Below are 17,500 nucleotides of genomic sequence, written 5' to 3' on the forward strand. Positions count from 1 at the left end.
GTGTCCTCTTTTGGAAGACCAAACAAAGTAATTTCGCTTTCACAACGAAACACACAGTGTCTCCACAATGGCGGCAGCGGCAACAATACTACAGCGAGAATCAAAGTTACGCCTTCTTTCTTTGCGTGAACATTTGGGCGGCGTTATGCAAATCTTCCCACACAGTGATGTAAACATGTGGGGGCGTGTTTAAACGAGGCGTTTTAGCAGGGCATGGACGAGTCTTAACTTTTATAAAGAATATCTTTTTGGGTTTGAGACTTTAGTCTTTGCAACTTTAGGGATCTTATCTATTCACGAACAGCTTGTAACACTCCAAAGAGACAGGAAAACTTGAAATTGCATCATATGACCAGTTTAAAGGGGTTCAAGTTTTCCTTTCAATGCATGCATTTATTTTAACATTTCTCTTGGCTTCTTTGAGTGCTGGAGAACAATTTTAACAGTGCAAGTGACTTCCTGTGTGTTCTCAACATGCATGCACAGACATGACAGTCTCTGTCGTCCTTACTCTCTCTCTCTCTCTCTCTCTCTCTCTCTCTCTGTGCTTGGAGAAACTGCTTTGAGGAAACAGAAAAGCAGAACCGCCCAGCATGGGCGACATATGATAAAAATAGCCACTGCAAGTACCTCTTCTGCTACAAACACAAAACATTTGGACCAAAAAAACTCAAATATAATCAGTTGGACTGTCCAAAAAAACTAGAGGTGGACAAATGGAACTAGTTTGACTAAAATGAAAAAAATATGTGGGTGAGGAATGAATGAGTTCGGTTACTTTCAGTTACTTCCGAAGAAGACACAATGTTTTTTGAAGGTACGCAGGTGTGCAAGCAGGTGTGGGCAATTGAGCATTCAGGTCTAAACATGCACAGTCAGCTTGTTCTTGTTTACCCACGCTGACAAGGTTGAAGTGTATTGTTAGTGGGAAGAGAGTGTAACTCGGTGGCCAACAGCCAATCAGCAGAGGAAGACCTGTGAGCGAGCTTGTCAATGCCCCCTCACGGGGCCACAAGTGCAGTTGTGCAACACTCCGGCGTTCAGGCTGAGTGCTGTGGTGAATCACTCGTGACATACAGGTGCCTGGTGGCTGGGCGACTGTGGGCTGCCTGGCCAGATCTCTCATGCATTCTTCTGTTAAATATTCAAGAGCGACAACCTTCTATCGCAGGCATGAATATTCAGTGTGTCTAATTTGTGAGAGGACCCAGCTCTTCACTGGAGTCATGGATGTTTTCTTCTCCAGCTCAAATCCAGACGCTTCATAAACTGAGATTATGCGTTTCACAGATAAGCAGATAAAAAAGCGGTTGCAAAAAAAAGACAGCCTGGCTGAATGATCCCTAATTTTTGAGACAGTCTGTATTGAAAACCATCCAAACTGTGCAGTTGAAAATTCAGCTTTGCTTTTGAAGGTCAAGGTAGAGGAATGCAAAAATAAACAGAATCAATAGAGGAAGGGAGGTACATTAAAAAAAAAACTGATGATGTTTGTTTTTCAAGTGCCATGTGACATCCTCAGGAGACAATGCTATGTCACACGGTGTTACACAATTCAATAAGGCTTCCAGCAGACAAACACCTGACATTACAAATGCAGAGGTCTTTATGGATAGTTTCCCAGTATGTAACAGAATCCACTTGTCACGCTTTGACAACCTGACCTAGATTGGCCATTGACCCAACACAAGCACAGAATGAACGCACAGGCCTTTACTGGCAGGATGTTACACAAACAATGCTATAAAAATAAAGCCACAAATAGAGATGGACTGATATTAAAATTCTGGCTGATACCTTGGCTGGCTAAGTTGATAATTATTTTCATGTTACAATTGATAACCAATAAGTGTTACTTTCTAAATAAACTTAAAATTAATTTGTTTAAATTCAAAATGTCACGATATAATAACGTACAGTATGAAAAAATGGATATTCAATACTTTGATTTATGCTAATAATTACATCTAGCTGTTATTATTCTAAATTATTCAAAGGGCCCCTAAAGGTTCATGGTAATAGGAAACAAAAAAAGATGAGAGATGAGGAAAAACTATATTTCAATGCTTTTGCAAGTGAATGCAAAGTTTCTCAGGGGAACGCAACAGAAAATGCAAAAGTTTGGCAAATGACGCAATGTTTCTAAGGGAATGCAAAGGTTTTGCGAATGAATACAAAAGTACTGGAATATACATTTTCTTCCCATGTTATATTTTTTCCATCACCATATCTCCTTAGGCAGGATATGGTGAAACCTGGGAATCCTTTTCTACAATTAAAAATTTCCTGTTTACCAATTTATTGACAACCTTGAAACCTGAGAATCATATAACTGAAACTGACACTGCATAAAAAAGCCACAAAAAAGCAAAAGTAGAAATGCACAATAATGCATAATTCACAACTATTACTATTATTATTATTATAATGCATAATTATTTTCACCTTACGGCCTATGATCAATATATGGCATATATTCTAAATAAATGAAAAAAAGAAAACATTATAATGCAGAGTATGAAAAATAGATATTAATTTTGCTAAAGATTACATTTAGTGTTTTTCAATTTTCAGTGTTGTTCAATTATCTGTGTTTTTAAAAATTAACTTTAAGTGAGTGTTAGATGATGGAAGTGTAATATATACATGAAACAATTAAGTCGCACAATTAAACATCCAATACTGACCTATATGGGGAAAAAACAATATTGTACCAATTTATCTCTAAACAGAATTGCATTTTACCTTCTAATTAATGTCCAACTCAGAATCCTCATCTACAGTTGAAAACGTCCTTTTTAGCCAATCCTTCCAAACAATGAAACCTGAAAATCACATAACCGAAACTAACGCCACAGAAAATTCCAGACAAAGGCATGTGATTCCAGAGAAAACTCTTTACGCACAAGATGCCTACTTTCTGCCATGACGATATAAAACCATTTGAAATACTAAGTGCTCTTATGGGGAAGGTTCAGTGCAAAAAAAATGACAGCTGCAGAGAACAAAAGAGCTGCTTCAATGAGGCCCCTCAGGAAACTCTAGTCTACCCTTAATAAGCTGAACGTTAATTAGATGCCAAAGTGGCACTTCAAATGCTCCAGTTCATATTTTGTGCAGCACATGAAGCGGAGGAACAGAGCGCTTGCTAATACATGAATGAGGGGGATATGGATGGGAGGAGGGAGAAAGAGGTTTTACTCATTTATAATTAGCATAATCTGACCCAGAACTGGCAAGCTGAGGACATTAAAATACTTTTACCTGAAAAAAATAAATAAAATTCTTACCCTCTATGCTCAGTTCAAAGCACACATGGCAAAAGGAAAGCGTTCCTGTGTCCGTCTCTAGTTTACAGATGCTGCAGATGTTGTCATCATTCAGGTCTATGTTCACAAAGTGCTCCTCTTCCTCCATGGTGTTTCTGCAAAGGAAACAGAACAAACACAGTTATTCAATCAATTTTAATCTCACTGTAGTTTCTATTGATATTGATAAGGGCTGCACGATAAATCGTATGCGATATTTAATGCGCATCTTGCTGACAAGCTGCGCAAAAAATCGCGCGATTATGAACGTGGTTTTGCGCAGCTTGCCAGTGAACAACGGCTCTGTGTAGTAAATGCTGCTCAATGTGAAAGCCCGCACGTGATGGAGATTTACCACTGATTACAGAAGCGGCTTTACTGACAAGATGCGCATTAAATATCGCATGCGATTTATCGTGCAGCCCTAATATTGATACATATGCAACGGACAATCAATCGCTAACAACCCGATCCCTTTATCATGTTTCAATCATGACATTTTCACTTCTGTATAAACGTGTGATTCATTAAGTTCTCAGGAAAAGATTAACATATAAGCAAGAATGAAGAGAAGGTTTTTGTTCCAAATAAACATAATGCAAAAACAAGATAAGGGGGGGGGGGAGACGACAACATGCACAGACACAATCAGATTAACAAGACAGATAAGAAAACATTCAGAACTCAATGGGTGTTAGAAGTTGCTGTGCTTCTGCAATTTATTATGCCCAGTTTTACAGTCTCTTTCATGGGACCCACTTGGATTCCTGTGAAGCCAAAGGACCTTAGTGTCCAGTGTTTACACAACAAAATTACCTTTGCTCAAGCCTTACATAAAAGCCCTTTCCGGAACACACACACACACACACACATATATATATAATATTTTGAAAGGTTTATAAAAAATAAAAAAGTTAATTGAAACTTTTTCCCCTTCACAATTCTGCACGTTTTTTTTCTCAGAATTGCAAGAAATATCAGCAATGTGAGATAAAGCCAAAACTAGCTGTTTTATTTATTTATTTTATTTGGTAGCGGAAACGGGCTTCCAAACTATGGTTATACATTCTAGTAATATTTATTCAATTGAATGTTTTAGAGCAGAACATAACAATAAAGTTCACTTTAGACATTTCCACAACTTTTAATATTTAATTACATCCCATGACTTTTCCCAAGCCTTTAAAATTCCCTGGTATGTTCCCTTACTTTGGGAAGCTTGTATAAACAAATGTATCTGCTTTTCAACAGGTCAAAACAAGATTTTAAAAAAAAGACTGATGATCCCCTTTTAAACATGGTTTCCTTTAGATCAAATACTTCTTTGTAGTTCTTTCTTTATACCATAAACAGATGAAACACAGAACAGTTCGAAACTGTGTCAAGCGTGGGCTCATGTTGAACAACTCCATCTGATTATGAAGGCTTTAAACTGCATAATAACCTAAAGACAAGACAGTGTGGCTGTGTCTCAAAACCTAGTGTGCTGCCTAGTCAGCTCAAAAGTACTGCACGTGCAAATGACCACCACAAATGTTGGTAGTCAGCATACTAGGCTATGAGACAGCCAGTGTGATTATTTACTTTAGGTAATTGGTTCATATTGTCCTAAACTTACAAAACATTTTGTGAATATTTGTTTGTATTCATGTCATTTGTTAATTGCTGCAATTAAACGTTACATATTACTTAAACTGACAACCAACATATTAGTTGGACCAATGAGTAGATTTGATATTTAAACAATCAACAAAAATCTATCAAAATATTTCAGGTGGATTTCATACCAGTATAACATATAAAAGTTAACTTTATTTGATGAGAAAGAGCATCATAATCAGATTAAAATGAACAGAAGTTAGCCTAACAACAACAAAGCTTGAGGATTTGCACTACTTAAACACACACATTTTGATATACCTGTTAACCGAAAGCCTTATTAACACAATATTAGATGACAAAAGTCTTAAAATACCAGTTTTCAAGACATTTCGTGTTGAAATATAACGACACCACCAGCCGAAAGAACAGCGTATTTAGACCCGTTATTTAACTGTGTAACGTTACCAATTTCTCATAATAAAAAAATCCCCTGAAAACGTCACCTTCTCGAACAACAGACGACACCTACAGACGTTATCGACGTTCATTACCTTATTCGTTACGTTGTCAGAGAAATTTCGAGACGATCCAGAGACAAACGGGAAAAACGGCTGACCTTAGCGGTTAGCCACGCTGGTAGAGCGGCGGTTGTTGTTACTGAAGCGGACGGCAAGCAGCTACAAGTACAGCAACGACAAAGAACGCGATAACAGACACCAGTCAAGCCACTCTAGTAATCCCGCCATGTTTGATCACGTGCTGTGTATTCGCGCCTATGATTGGTTCTGTGATTTTGTTTGCGCTCGGCACAGCAAAGCAGAGTGGAAAGGCTAGTCATTACATTCACTCGTGTAGAGAGGGTGGGTGAGGGTAAATTTTTGATATTTGATACTTTTGATATTTGTTAATTACCTACTCGATTTTACTCAAAATAGACTTATATACAGCTTTTACTTGAGAGTGAGTTGCTGCTCAGCTAAGAAAAAAAGAAGCAAAAGCGCACATAATTTAAATTATATAACTATTATACAATAGTATGCTATTTATCATATAAATATTAGAGCATAGTATGCGAGAGATGCCAAGTGGGAGCAGAGCGAGAAATCTCAGTGGCTACGCTCCACTTTTACGTTGTTTTAGATCAGCTTTGCTCAGTTTCTTGCCAAGCTTGATGCTTTAGCGTCTTTTGAAAGTATTTTCGTTGGTGGACAAAAATATACGAGCTAGTCACTGTTTGTCTGAAACATAACTTTCCTCACTATTAATTAATTATTTTTTTAGAACTTTAGAATATTTTATTTTTTCCACCCATCCAACAATTTCCCAACCCGATTTTCCTCTGTAGGGTCACGTTGCTATTCTATTCTATTTTTTATTTTTTTTTAGTTATTTTATTTTATCACATTATGTAGCTTCTCGTTAATGATAAACACGATCATATCGCCTCGAGCATTTGCGCACGCGGGGAATTCCAGAAAAGGAACTTCTCTCTCTCCACATCACGTCAAAGCGACTCGCTTCTATTGCTTTCGATTCTCCGTCCCTCCATCCTTCCGTCGAAGTCTGTGAAGTTAAATCCTTACATAACTGAAATGGCACTAGAAACAGCGCTACACGTGCCTTTATGAATGTCTAATCAAGACAGCTATTCTTCTGAGGATCCCGTTATTGTCACTCTATTCTGCTTTGATATAAAAAGAGATGGCTTGTGCTTTCATCATGTGCCAGTTTCCATGGGCCCTCATTTGGCACACAGCATCTCTGTCATCCTCATACAGACTGTCTGTCTGTGAGTGAGTGAATGAGTGCTCATGCCAAAATCCTCTGCTGCATTCAGAGTCTCTCCGTGTGCAGAAAAGAGCTGTTTTAATGGAGTCATTCTGGCAAATAATTTAAACAATACAACTATTAGGAACACATTTAAAAGATAAAAGGTAGAGAGATACTTTTCATGTTTCCACTTCCTACTTTCTCACTTTTTTTTATTTTTGGATCGAGGTAGACTCACTTCCCAAATCTCGTTTAATAGCCTAATGCAAAATATGACAGATTAATCATTCTATTTGTTTGTGTTGTCCATTTATTTGTTTGTTCATTCATTCCAGATTTCCTATTTTTTGTTACATGTGAAGTTTGGTGCAGATGCTCCTTAATGTTCTCCTGTTTGTACAGAATCATTTCTGTTTTCTTAATAAAATATAATGTAACCACTTCCTGCTGCCATAAACAGAGCTTGAGCACCAACCTCTGGCCAGATAAGATACTGCAACAATTACTGCTATTACTCAACATGATTCACATACAGTATACTGTAATCTGTAACCTGAACACGTGACCGGAGCTATAACCACTAAAATCGTATATTTATTTATTTATTTTTTATTTATTTAGTCAATTAGCAGACGCTTTTATCCAAAGCGACTTACAAATGAGGATATTATATATATATTCACACGTATTTAATTTTTTTTCTATTCGGTATTGAATATTTGGTAGCATCTTTGCATGTGACAGTATGTCTTGCAGAATTGCATACTAGGCTATATCTTATTTTAAAAATATCTTCTCCTTTCATAATTATTATGCATGCTATTTTATGACCCCATATTAATTAAGAGACTATATGCAATATTTGTACTTTATTATTATCATTTGTAACGCCACAGCACCATTAAAGTGAACTGCAATAAAGATAAAAGGGGATTAATAATGGTGAAAAGCTTCTGACTAGTTGGAAGCCATATGATGCTGTGAGGAAAACTCACAACTTTCAAAACTGGAGATTTTGTCTACTGAACATAGAGGCTACTGTACTTCTGTGCCTCACAGCCTCGTTTTCATTCCTGTCAAAGATTAAATATGACGCTAAGTTCTACAGCAAAAATACGCACATTCCTTGTATATTGACATTTTATGTAAAAATCCTTTTTTTTTTTAAGAGTTAATTTTCTTTGCAGACATTTCTTAGATAAAAAGCGTTTGAAGCAGAAAGACCTTGCAATTAAATTAGTAATCGATGATTTCAACAAATAACTTCTTATTTCGACAAACAGAAATATGTAATCCAACGGGATAGCATTTCAAAATGCATAAACTGCAAAGCTTAAAGGAAAACAGAATGTTCTTATGGAGTTGCGTATATTTACTTCTGTTTTTCCACAAGATGGGGCATTGGAATGGGAGAAGAGAGCATCAGGTTGATTCATTTGTGTATTCAAGGCAGAAGAATGCAGTTCAAGTTAGATCTTGCACACAAGACATCCTCAAGGAAACACCTGTGTGTTCAAGGCATCACAGTCTATTACTCACCCTGACATCACCCATTTCAGAAGCAAGTTTTAACAGTTTGCTTTTTATACTTGAATTGAAGTTTATCATTTCTGTTGTATATATGATGGAGAACAAAATGACCCTTGGATGAATTTCAAAGAGCAATGAAGTCTTGTTTTAAATAATTAATTTAATTTGACACCTTGCTCCAAATCTGATGGCATTTCTTGGCCTTCAAACGGAAAATTCTCAGGTACAGTTTTATGCAGCAAGTTGGATCTGTACAACAAACAGTAGCAGATATAGATTAGGGGAACAATGACTGTATTCAGTTCTTTCCTGTTCGCAGAGCTAGTCAATGAGTAACTTTCCATGACATCAACTGAGTACAACTGTGAGTGTGTGTCGCATATGTCTGACACCAGCTCATAAATCAGTGAATTCATCAGCTTGCATTGGTTCTGCTATCTGCTGAGTGATGTTTGTACATGTCCACGTGTGTATGCAAGCATGTTTGAGCCTGTGGCTGAGCTTTAAAACATCATCATCTCACAGCCTGTCAGACGAGTCCTACCAGTTTTGAAGAAAAAAGTGGAAGAGGCTCCATATCGTGGCCCCACCGCTGTCTTTTTAAGATAATTAGGTGGTGGCAGTGTGTGTCACACACTTAAGAACAGTAAGCCGTTGTTTTAGGTCTGTTGTTTTTCCTGTGATGGACGTTGTCAGGCTTCCTGACATTAAACCAAGTCTATTACTTCGGATATATCTACATATATATACATTCAGTTAATTCAAATAAAGGCCACAATTTAGGAGTTTTGGGAAAAAGAAGATAATTAAGGCTGACTTAGCAAATATTGCTAATAATATCAGTATTTACATGAACACATTCAACGTTTTAGTATCCAAAAATGCAACAGCAGACAACAGATACTTCATATGTGATGCACTTTAATTTTCCATCAAATATAAAAGTGTGCAAATATAAAACTGTGCAAACACTATGGATAAATGAGACATAACTTTTTGTGTACAAAAGGGAAATGACAAGGCAGCTTTAACAACTAATTACAAAAGTCAAGGTAAAACCTGAAAAAGGTGTTGGCATTGGATTACTGACTGGTTTGCTACAGAAGATTTCCTTTATACAGATGCAGATGCATGGATACTAACAACAACACAGAATCACATCTAAAAGACCCAGAGTTCAACAGCAGTTTAAAGACCTAGCAATTAAGAGGCTGTCTGTTCCAGACAGTGAAGTGTAATGACGGCTACGCCTCTCTTGGTATAAAACAGGGCTTGGCGCAGTGGTTTTACAGAGAGATGAAAGGATAAAGTGGTCTCAGGAATGAGCCAATGGTCTGAACATGAGGGTACATGGGATACAGTCCTCCCCCCTACATGGTCTACCCACATCTGTGATCCTCCTGAGGGCTTGTTCCCATGGACATAAATCTCTATAAATGCACATCTCTATTTGAGTGAACCATTTTAATTACATAATTGGCCTCACAGCGTTGTCATTTCAGTTTAAATTATAGCTTTGAAGTGCAATATTAAGCTGATATAGGGTAAGCTTATTGTAATATGCTACAATAGAAATGTCTAAACAATTTTGGGGTTGCTTTCATTGCATCAATCACTCGGGTAACAAGAAGAAAACGATGAAATCAAAGACATACATCAACAACAGCAAGGGATAAACATGGCATGGAAACGACAGAAAGTGAAAGGTAGTACAATATCCAGGCTCTATCTACAGTACAGAGATATATATATATATACATGAATGCATTTCCAATTACAAAATAACTCTATTATTAAGGGGGAAAGCCAACAAGAGCCCAAACCCTGGAGAAAATGTCAATATTTAGATAACCGAGTAATTACAATATGTACATTAAATCACAATGGATAACAAGTACCTCTTTTCCAGCATCTGTCAGTTTTTACAATGTAGAAATGATAAAAAGAGGGAGAAAGTGTCTATGAGCATATTGGCAAAGGTTGTTCCTGGAGTTCATGAGGTCAAACCCCAGTAGGACCCTCAACAAAGTGCCGATTCACACGGAGAGTCTACAGGGACCAGTGTGCTGTCAGTGTTTTTGTGGCTGGTGAGTTTCAGAATGACCACTTTCCTCTGGAGTGTTGTCGGGGTGAGAGGATTCGGACTCTCCGGCTCAGATTCCGAGGTGTAGTCTAACATACGTTCTCCAGCGGGCTGCGGAGACAGTGGTGTTGCATCGGCACCACGTTTAAGCAGGACGCAGATGGCATCTTTGTAGCCACCGCGTACAGCCAGGTGAAGCGGAGTGAATCCATTCCGGTCTTGAGCGTTGGCGACGTCGGGGCAGCTCTGCAGAAGCTCTTTGAGGAGCTCGCAGTGGCCGTTCTCAGCGGCCAGGTGACATGCTGTGCGAAGGCCGTGGTTAACGCTCTCAGGGTCAGCACCCTCTGCCAGAAGCATTTTTAATGTTGGCAGGTGGCCTTTCTGTGCGGCCAGGTGCAATGCGGTGCAGCCACTGGCTGTCTGGCTGTGAATATCGGCGCCGTGTTTCACAAGCAGCCTTGAAGTGCTGGTGTGGCCGGTTTCCGCAGCCACGTGAAGCGGACTGTGGAGGCCGTCAGAGGTCAGGTGCACGTTAGCGCCGAGCTCCACCAGGATCCGTGCCACCCGGTACTGGCCTCTTTGAGATGCCAGATGGAGTGGAGTGCGCCCGTCCGATGTCTGACCATCAACATCGGCACCTGCCTGCTTTACCAGGAGCTTCACTATTCCCAAATGGCCTTTCCAGGCAGCCAGGTGTAGCGCCGTCCAGTCGTCTTTACCTTTTACATGGACGTCAGCTCCACGACTTAGCAAGACCCTCACCACATTCTCCTGTCCGTGGTGACAGGCGATATGCGTCGGCGTGCGTCCCTGAGCGTCTATTTCGTTAATGAAAGCGCAGCGGTCTAGGAGTAAACGTGTCAGGGCCTCGTCGCCGTTCTGAGCTGCAAAGTGCAGAGGTGTGTACTGGTCGTCATCCTTGGCGTTGACATTCGTCGTCTTGCGGCTCAGGAGAATCTCAGACACTCCCTTCAGCCGCTTTTCGGCGGCCAGGTGGAGGGGCATGGCTCCGTGAATATTGGGCAAATTAGGGTTGCAGTTGCTAAGCAGCAGAAACTTTACTGCCTCCTCATTGGCCAGACTAACCGCGAAGTGGAGAAGGTTGCTGCCACCCTCCAAGAGCAAGTCAACATCTTGAGGCTGGAGGATCTTCATCAGCTTGGCGATGTCCTCAGTGCGAATGGCTTCACAAAGTTTCTTCTTCTGTAACTCACTGGAGTCTAAGTTGTACATAAACACAGTGAACAGCAATAAAAATGAGTGAAAAGAATTTTATGGCACACTGATTAGACTTTTACGATTGTCAGATTCAGCAAGTTTCCCCTCAACATATCTCTGATGATCAATAATATTTGCAAAACCAAATCCAAAACGGGTAACAAAATGAAAAACAAAAAACAACTCAAAATAAAACAAAAAACACAATAATAAAAAAACCAAACAACTAAAAAGAAAAAGAAAATAACAAAATAAGCAAAAAACAAATAGAAGCAAAACAAAACAAAACAAAACAAATAAAATAAAATAAAATAACCTTATGCATATAGTACAAAAAAAAATAGTGGCAAGATGCTACTGTGGTTTTCTCTTACCATTTACAGCATTTTCTTTCTCAAAGGACAATGTAATCGAGCCTTGGGATGAGAAAGCCGAGTCCACAGAGGAGATGCCTGACAGTCTCTTGCTGGTGTTGTCTTTGCTCTCAAGGGACTCTTCTTTGACATTGCTAAAACTGCAAGACAAGCCGGAGTCAATCTGACACAGCAGCTCAGACAGGCTGTAGTCTTTCTCAGGTAACATGGCCGACTTCGGCCTCACTGGCTTTTGGTTGTTTGTCTGTATGTGAAGTAGAATAGATTGTTTTTAAGAGAACATTTCACCAACAATGACGATTAGCAACAATGTTTTCATATTTTAGAAACAATGGAGGGAGCCACTTGAATCATAAATGAATAAATCACTGACTGTAGACGCAAACAGTTAATTCAAATATGTAACATTTTGACAGATGAAGGACAGTTCCTAAAATAAACTGTTATACGCTCTCACAGAAAATGACAAAAGGGTTCTGTTAAAGCAATGCAGTTTGGTGGCATTCTCTCTTACTGATGAAAGACTGTCATCTTGGTAAAACATTTACACTATGTACTTAGACTAAAACAAACAAACACCAAAGAGTTGCCTAATAACTGATGGACAGGAAGTCTAAACCTTATTGGAGGTCAATCTAAATGAATCATATGAATTTAACTTGCTGGAAACACTGCTTTACGTGGTACACAGCATGACAACGGAACAAGATTAGTTAAGATTCATGCATAGCGATACATCTGATATTACCTGTTCACTGGAGGCTGGGGCAGGACAAGGGGAACAGTCTAGTTCTGAAGAAATGGAAGCTCTGGACTCATCATGAGGTTTGGTGCACAACTCCTCAGCCTCTGACGTGATCTCTGTCGGAGAAAGTGATCAATGTTTCAATGAACAATGATAGTGAACTTTTTTGTTTTTTTAAGGAAACTCTGGTATTTATAGAAATAGTTCCTGAAATTACAAAACCTATTCAGCAAAAAAATGCATTGAAGAACAGTAAAGGCTCATTGTGTCATGGCAATTTATTGGTCTGGCTGCCTGGCATATTCTGTCATATCACTGTTGCAATGCAACTCTGGTTCCTGTGACTCAGCACATTCATTACTGGTGCGATCGAAGTGAGAGACACTCACCTTGAAAACTGGGTCGGGCTTCAGGGGAATGTACCCAGCATTTCTGCATAAGGGACAGGAACCCTGAGCAGGCCTGGGGACGACTGCGGGGAATGAGGCTGAGATCTGGACGGACGCCCTTCACTACCTTTACCATTATGTGCAGGATGTTATTCTCTCCTATGAAACCAACAGAGCAAATAAATAACATTAGTTTATTTGCCACGCAACAGAAAATAAAACTGAGTTTCCAAACTAAACCGAGTGAAACACACAAAGTCATATTTCACCACCAAAATCAACAGAAAAAAAGAAAATAGATTTTATATTACTAAAAAATAAAACTTATTTTCGTTTTAATTTTTTTGTAGTGCATTTCCCTTAAATCCTCATTTTAACAGATCTGAAATGTTTTTCTTCTTTTATTATTTTTTCTATTATGTTTGGACAAAATGATTATAAATTAAGCGCAATACAACTAATTCTACAGTGATGTGTAAGTACTGCAATTTAAAATAAATGTAAATGATATACTGATATTTTTTATAACAATATATTAAACTATACTAGTAAACATGGAGGGAGCCTTAATTTAAGCAATTTTTACATTTAAAAACAGACTTTATTTTCTGTATAAATATTTTTTGGGAGCGTAATATGACATGGGGGAAAAAAATCAACAAGATCCTGAAGATATTATTTTCATTAGACCAGAAAAAAATCAACACTTCTCACAGAGGCTGCTAATTTCATATCCTGTGATTTCAACTTTCATTGTAAATCAGGATATTATTTAAGTTCCTTTTGGAAGGTTTGTTTGGTAGCCAACTGATTCCATTCACTGATGCCAAACACAACAATTTTGTCTGTTTTGACAAAAAAAAACTATTTTTTCCATTCTTTCACACTGAAATCTTGTAACTGAAAAAAACAAACAAACAAAAAAAAGGAGTAATATGTTTTCTTTCCTTCTAGATTTACCTGGAAATCACAACCAGATAAGCACACAGACACTCCTTCACGGAAGCCAGTTAGATTGAAATGAATGCCAAAAAAACGTTTACGGGATCTGATGCCGCCCCATAGTAAAGATAAACAATAATAAGCGTTTCCAGACACACTTTCCAGAGTAAGATTTTACTTCTTGTCTTACCTTGATATGGCTTCTTCTGAGTGAGCATTCCCCAGATAACAATGGAAAAACTGTGAAACAACACATGTGTTAGACAACACTGACTTAACCATTAAAAGGTGGTTTTGACAAACAGAAGCCAATCTCATATTTCAGTTTGATCGGAGTTACAATTTACACAATGACAGCAATCGAAAATGCCTGACCTGTACACATCGTGTTTAGTGTCAGAGATTCTGTCTTTTTCAATGATCCTTTCTGGAGGAAGGTAGGCGATGGTGCCACAAAACCCGTCACGGCTAATATCGTCGTTCCTGGCAAAGCCATTCCACCTTGCCAGGCCGAAGTCAGAAATCTAAAATGAAGAACACAAAGTATTCAGCAAAGGTTAATTCTTTATATTTTAATGTTATCACTTTTTAAAACCAGGTTAGGTTTTATGCAAGTGTTATTTACAGTGATTTTTCCAGAAAATCATGTTCGAAGTCGCCTACAATTAGGTGGGGAAGCCCTGATTTTTCTGTAAATGTGTGCACGCATATGTAGGCGTGTGTGTGCCAGCCCTTCATTAACTCTGCCTTGCTTTAGCTTGCTCAGACTGGTCCAGGATGCGTGTTTACATCCAGCCTTTTCAATCCAACACGACGATTCCCACCCATCCCTCGTGACACCTGCTTACTCATCTATGGGAAGCCTGGATATAAACGGGATAAAGCATGGGAAAGCTTTTCAACCCTCAGGGAATTTTCTGGAAAGGTATGTGGGGACTGTGAAAAGAAAATGAAACGTGTGCCCTTCCCCCTCATTACTTTTGAAATTTTCATGACCTGACACGGTCGTCAACACGAGATCAGGATTAAAATCCATCACGCTGACAGGATGTTTTTATGAACATGAAACGCATAATCTAGATAAATGCAGCTGTTTACTTTTTTCCAGTGAAATTGACTTTTAATTTGATCCAAACATCATAATCTTTCCTTTATGATAATTTAGAACTCCTTAAAACAAAGTTTAAAAGAAATGTTAGGGGTTCACTAATTAAACTACTACTAATAAATTAAATTTAAAAAAATGTAAAATTGCACTCTAAAAAATGCTGGGTTAAATATAACCCAGCGCTGGGTTGTTTTAACCCAGCTATTGGGTTGTTTTGACCCAGCGGTTGGGTTGTTTTGACCCAGCGGTTGGGTTGTTTTGACCCAGCGGTTGGGTTGTTTTGAACCCAACCGCTGGGTCAAAACAACCCAATAGCTGGGTTTGTCCCTTTTTAACCCAGCATTTTTTAGAGTGTGAAATAAAACATTTTAAAATGAAACCATTGGGGAAAAAACGCAAAAAAAGATTAAAAATATTATTCGTTTACCTGCATGTGACCATTAATCAACATCAGTGAACCGTGATCATGCGAATGTGTTTTAAAAATTTTTTTATATTAACTTATAATCTCTTTATCAAAGGTTTCAGCTTAACTCCTAATAAATAAATAAGTACATAAATAAACAAATAAGTTCAAATAAATAAATCCATCCAAACAAACAAATTAATTAATTTTAGAAATCAATACATTTAATGAATTCAAAATTAATTAAAGAACACAAAAGAACTGTTTTGGGTGAAAAAAAATTTAAATAAAATAAAAAGACATTTTTCTTTTTTTTTTTATGCGTTCCACAGAACAAAATTAATTTTGGAACAACATGAGGGTTTGTAAATGTGTCAACGTTTGCATTATGTAGTGACAGACATGTAAAGGTCCAGAAAACTTGTAGGTGTTTTTTTTGTAATTGCTGCATCAAAGCAGGTGTGATTGACTCCTTGAAAGTTCTAAACCATGAGCAATAAGGTCACCACCTTTATATAGCAGCAAAGCTCACCTTGATGTGGTAGTGTGCATCCAGCAGGATGTTGGCAGGTTTAAGGTCGAGATGAAGGAGGGGCGGGTTCATGCAGTGCAGGAAGTTCATCCCCACCGATGTCTCGTGGATGATACGGAAACGCAGCTCCCAGGGCAGCGGCTCCGAGGCCAGCAGTGTTTCCAGAGAGCCCGTCTCCATGTATTCCATCACCAGTCCCTGCGGATCGCTGCAGATGCCGTATACGGGGAGGATGTAGCGGAACTTAGCCGCCTCCATCTTTTTGGCCTCCTCTAAAAGTTCGGCACGCTCCCTAAATGACAAAAAACGAATCCGTTAAAAAGTCACACCTGTCGTGGAATGCAAATGGCATTTATTTTGTAAGGAATGTGATAACATGGGAGGGATCCAGCTGGATTTTAGCTGGATAACTAGCAACACACCCCATTAATTAAAAAGATCAAGAAATCACAGAAAGACGCTTCTACACAAACAACAAGGGAAGGTACTAAGGGAAGGTACTAAAACCTGTTGGACCTGAGCACAAGCTGACTCATTCATATTGTCCGGAAGCATTTTATGAACAATAACACAATGTTTTTAAGCTATGGGCTAAATTTCCTTTATGAAATATAGACGGGGCATCTGAAGCAGCGTTCACGCACACACAAACAGGTTTATGAGTTTTTCATAATGCTGTTTAGAGTATATTTATCTGACATAATCTTTTTAATTACATTCCAGTCTTTAACACTGATAGATATGGGGTTGTATGAATGGTTCTTTTGTACAAATCCTTTTATTAGTAACAAGTCAGACAGAAGTCAGACATGCAGGTCACGTTTTTAAAATGGACTTACAAAGGACACTTTAAAGAGTTTACGATCTGTTTGTTTAGTTAACAGCACCAAGAAAAGGCCAAAAGGTCTCTCAATGTAACTCAAGAAATCAAGCAGAAATATTAAACAAAAAACGTTCAATGTCAAAAAGTCTGCTTTATCACTTTATTAGTATAGTGATTATTTTATTACTCATATGACTTCGACACTTTGTGGCCACGTTGTTCTCCAACAATTTTAGCATGCTCTAAATAAATTAATAAATAAATTCAAATATTTTCAAGAATATAAATAAATAAATGCATTTCAATATCCTTTATGTTGATATTTTCTACTGAAAGAAATCTAATAAATAAAGCTGAGGGAAAGCATAACTCCTAATAAATAATGTAAATGTAAATAAAATGTATTCAAAAATTAAAAAAAAGATAAATAATTTAATTTTAATATACTTACTGTTCACATATAAAATCAATTAAAAATACACAGGGAAAGCAAAACTTCTAATAAATAAATAAAAAATACCTTCAAATGTATTTAAAAATAAACAATAAATGAATAATTAATTTCCTTTTCATAATGTTGATATTTTCTAATGATAGAAGAAACTTTTAAGAAGATTGTGACATAGCATTACTCCTAGAAAATACAATAAAATAAAATAAACAATAAATG

At 37.8% G+C, this 17,500-nt stretch overlaps 2 protein-coding genes across 2 annotated transcripts in view; both read right to left on the reverse strand.

Annotated features, from left to right (window-relative positions):
* Positions 1-5,578, reverse strand: part of cunh21orf91 (chromosome unknown C21orf91 homolog) — a 22,504-nt gene extending 16,926 nt beyond the window's left edge. Inside the window, exons 1-2 of the mRNA XM_016546437.1 lie at positions 5,462-5,578; positions 3,291-3,424 (exon numbers count right to left, since the gene is read on the reverse strand). Of these exons, the coding sequence (XP_016401923.1) occupies positions 3,291-3,417 (127 nt within the window). The 5' untranslated portion in view covers positions 3,418-3,424; positions 5,462-5,578. The remainder of the gene's footprint in view (positions 1-3,290; positions 3,425-5,461) is intronic.
* A 3,533-nt stretch (positions 5,579-9,111) lies between these two features.
* LOC107734463 (receptor-interacting serine-threonine kinase 4) overlaps positions 9,112-17,500 on the reverse strand; it is a 12,971-nt gene continuing 4,582 nt past the window's right edge. Inside the window, exons 2-8 of the mRNA XM_016546436.1 lie at positions 16,008-16,299; positions 14,337-14,485; positions 14,152-14,201; positions 13,020-13,178; positions 12,634-12,746; positions 11,886-12,129; positions 9,112-11,513 (exon numbers count right to left, since the gene is read on the reverse strand). Of these exons, the coding sequence (XP_016401922.1) occupies positions 10,231-11,513; positions 11,886-12,129; positions 12,634-12,746; positions 13,020-13,178; positions 14,152-14,201; positions 14,337-14,485; positions 16,008-16,299 (2,290 nt within the window). The 3' untranslated portion in view covers positions 9,112-10,230. The remainder of the gene's footprint in view (positions 11,514-11,885; positions 12,130-12,633; positions 12,747-13,019; positions 13,179-14,151; positions 14,202-14,336; positions 14,486-16,007; positions 16,300-17,500) is intronic.

The sequence above is a fragment of the Sinocyclocheilus rhinocerous genome, unplaced genomic scaffold (assembly GCF_001515625.1).
Source record: "Sinocyclocheilus rhinocerous isolate Xijiao unplaced genomic scaffold, SAMN03320098_v1.1 scaffold1211, whole genome shotgun sequence".
Classification (NCBI taxonomy): domain Eukaryota; kingdom Metazoa; phylum Chordata; class Actinopteri; order Cypriniformes; family Cyprinidae; genus Sinocyclocheilus; species Sinocyclocheilus rhinocerous.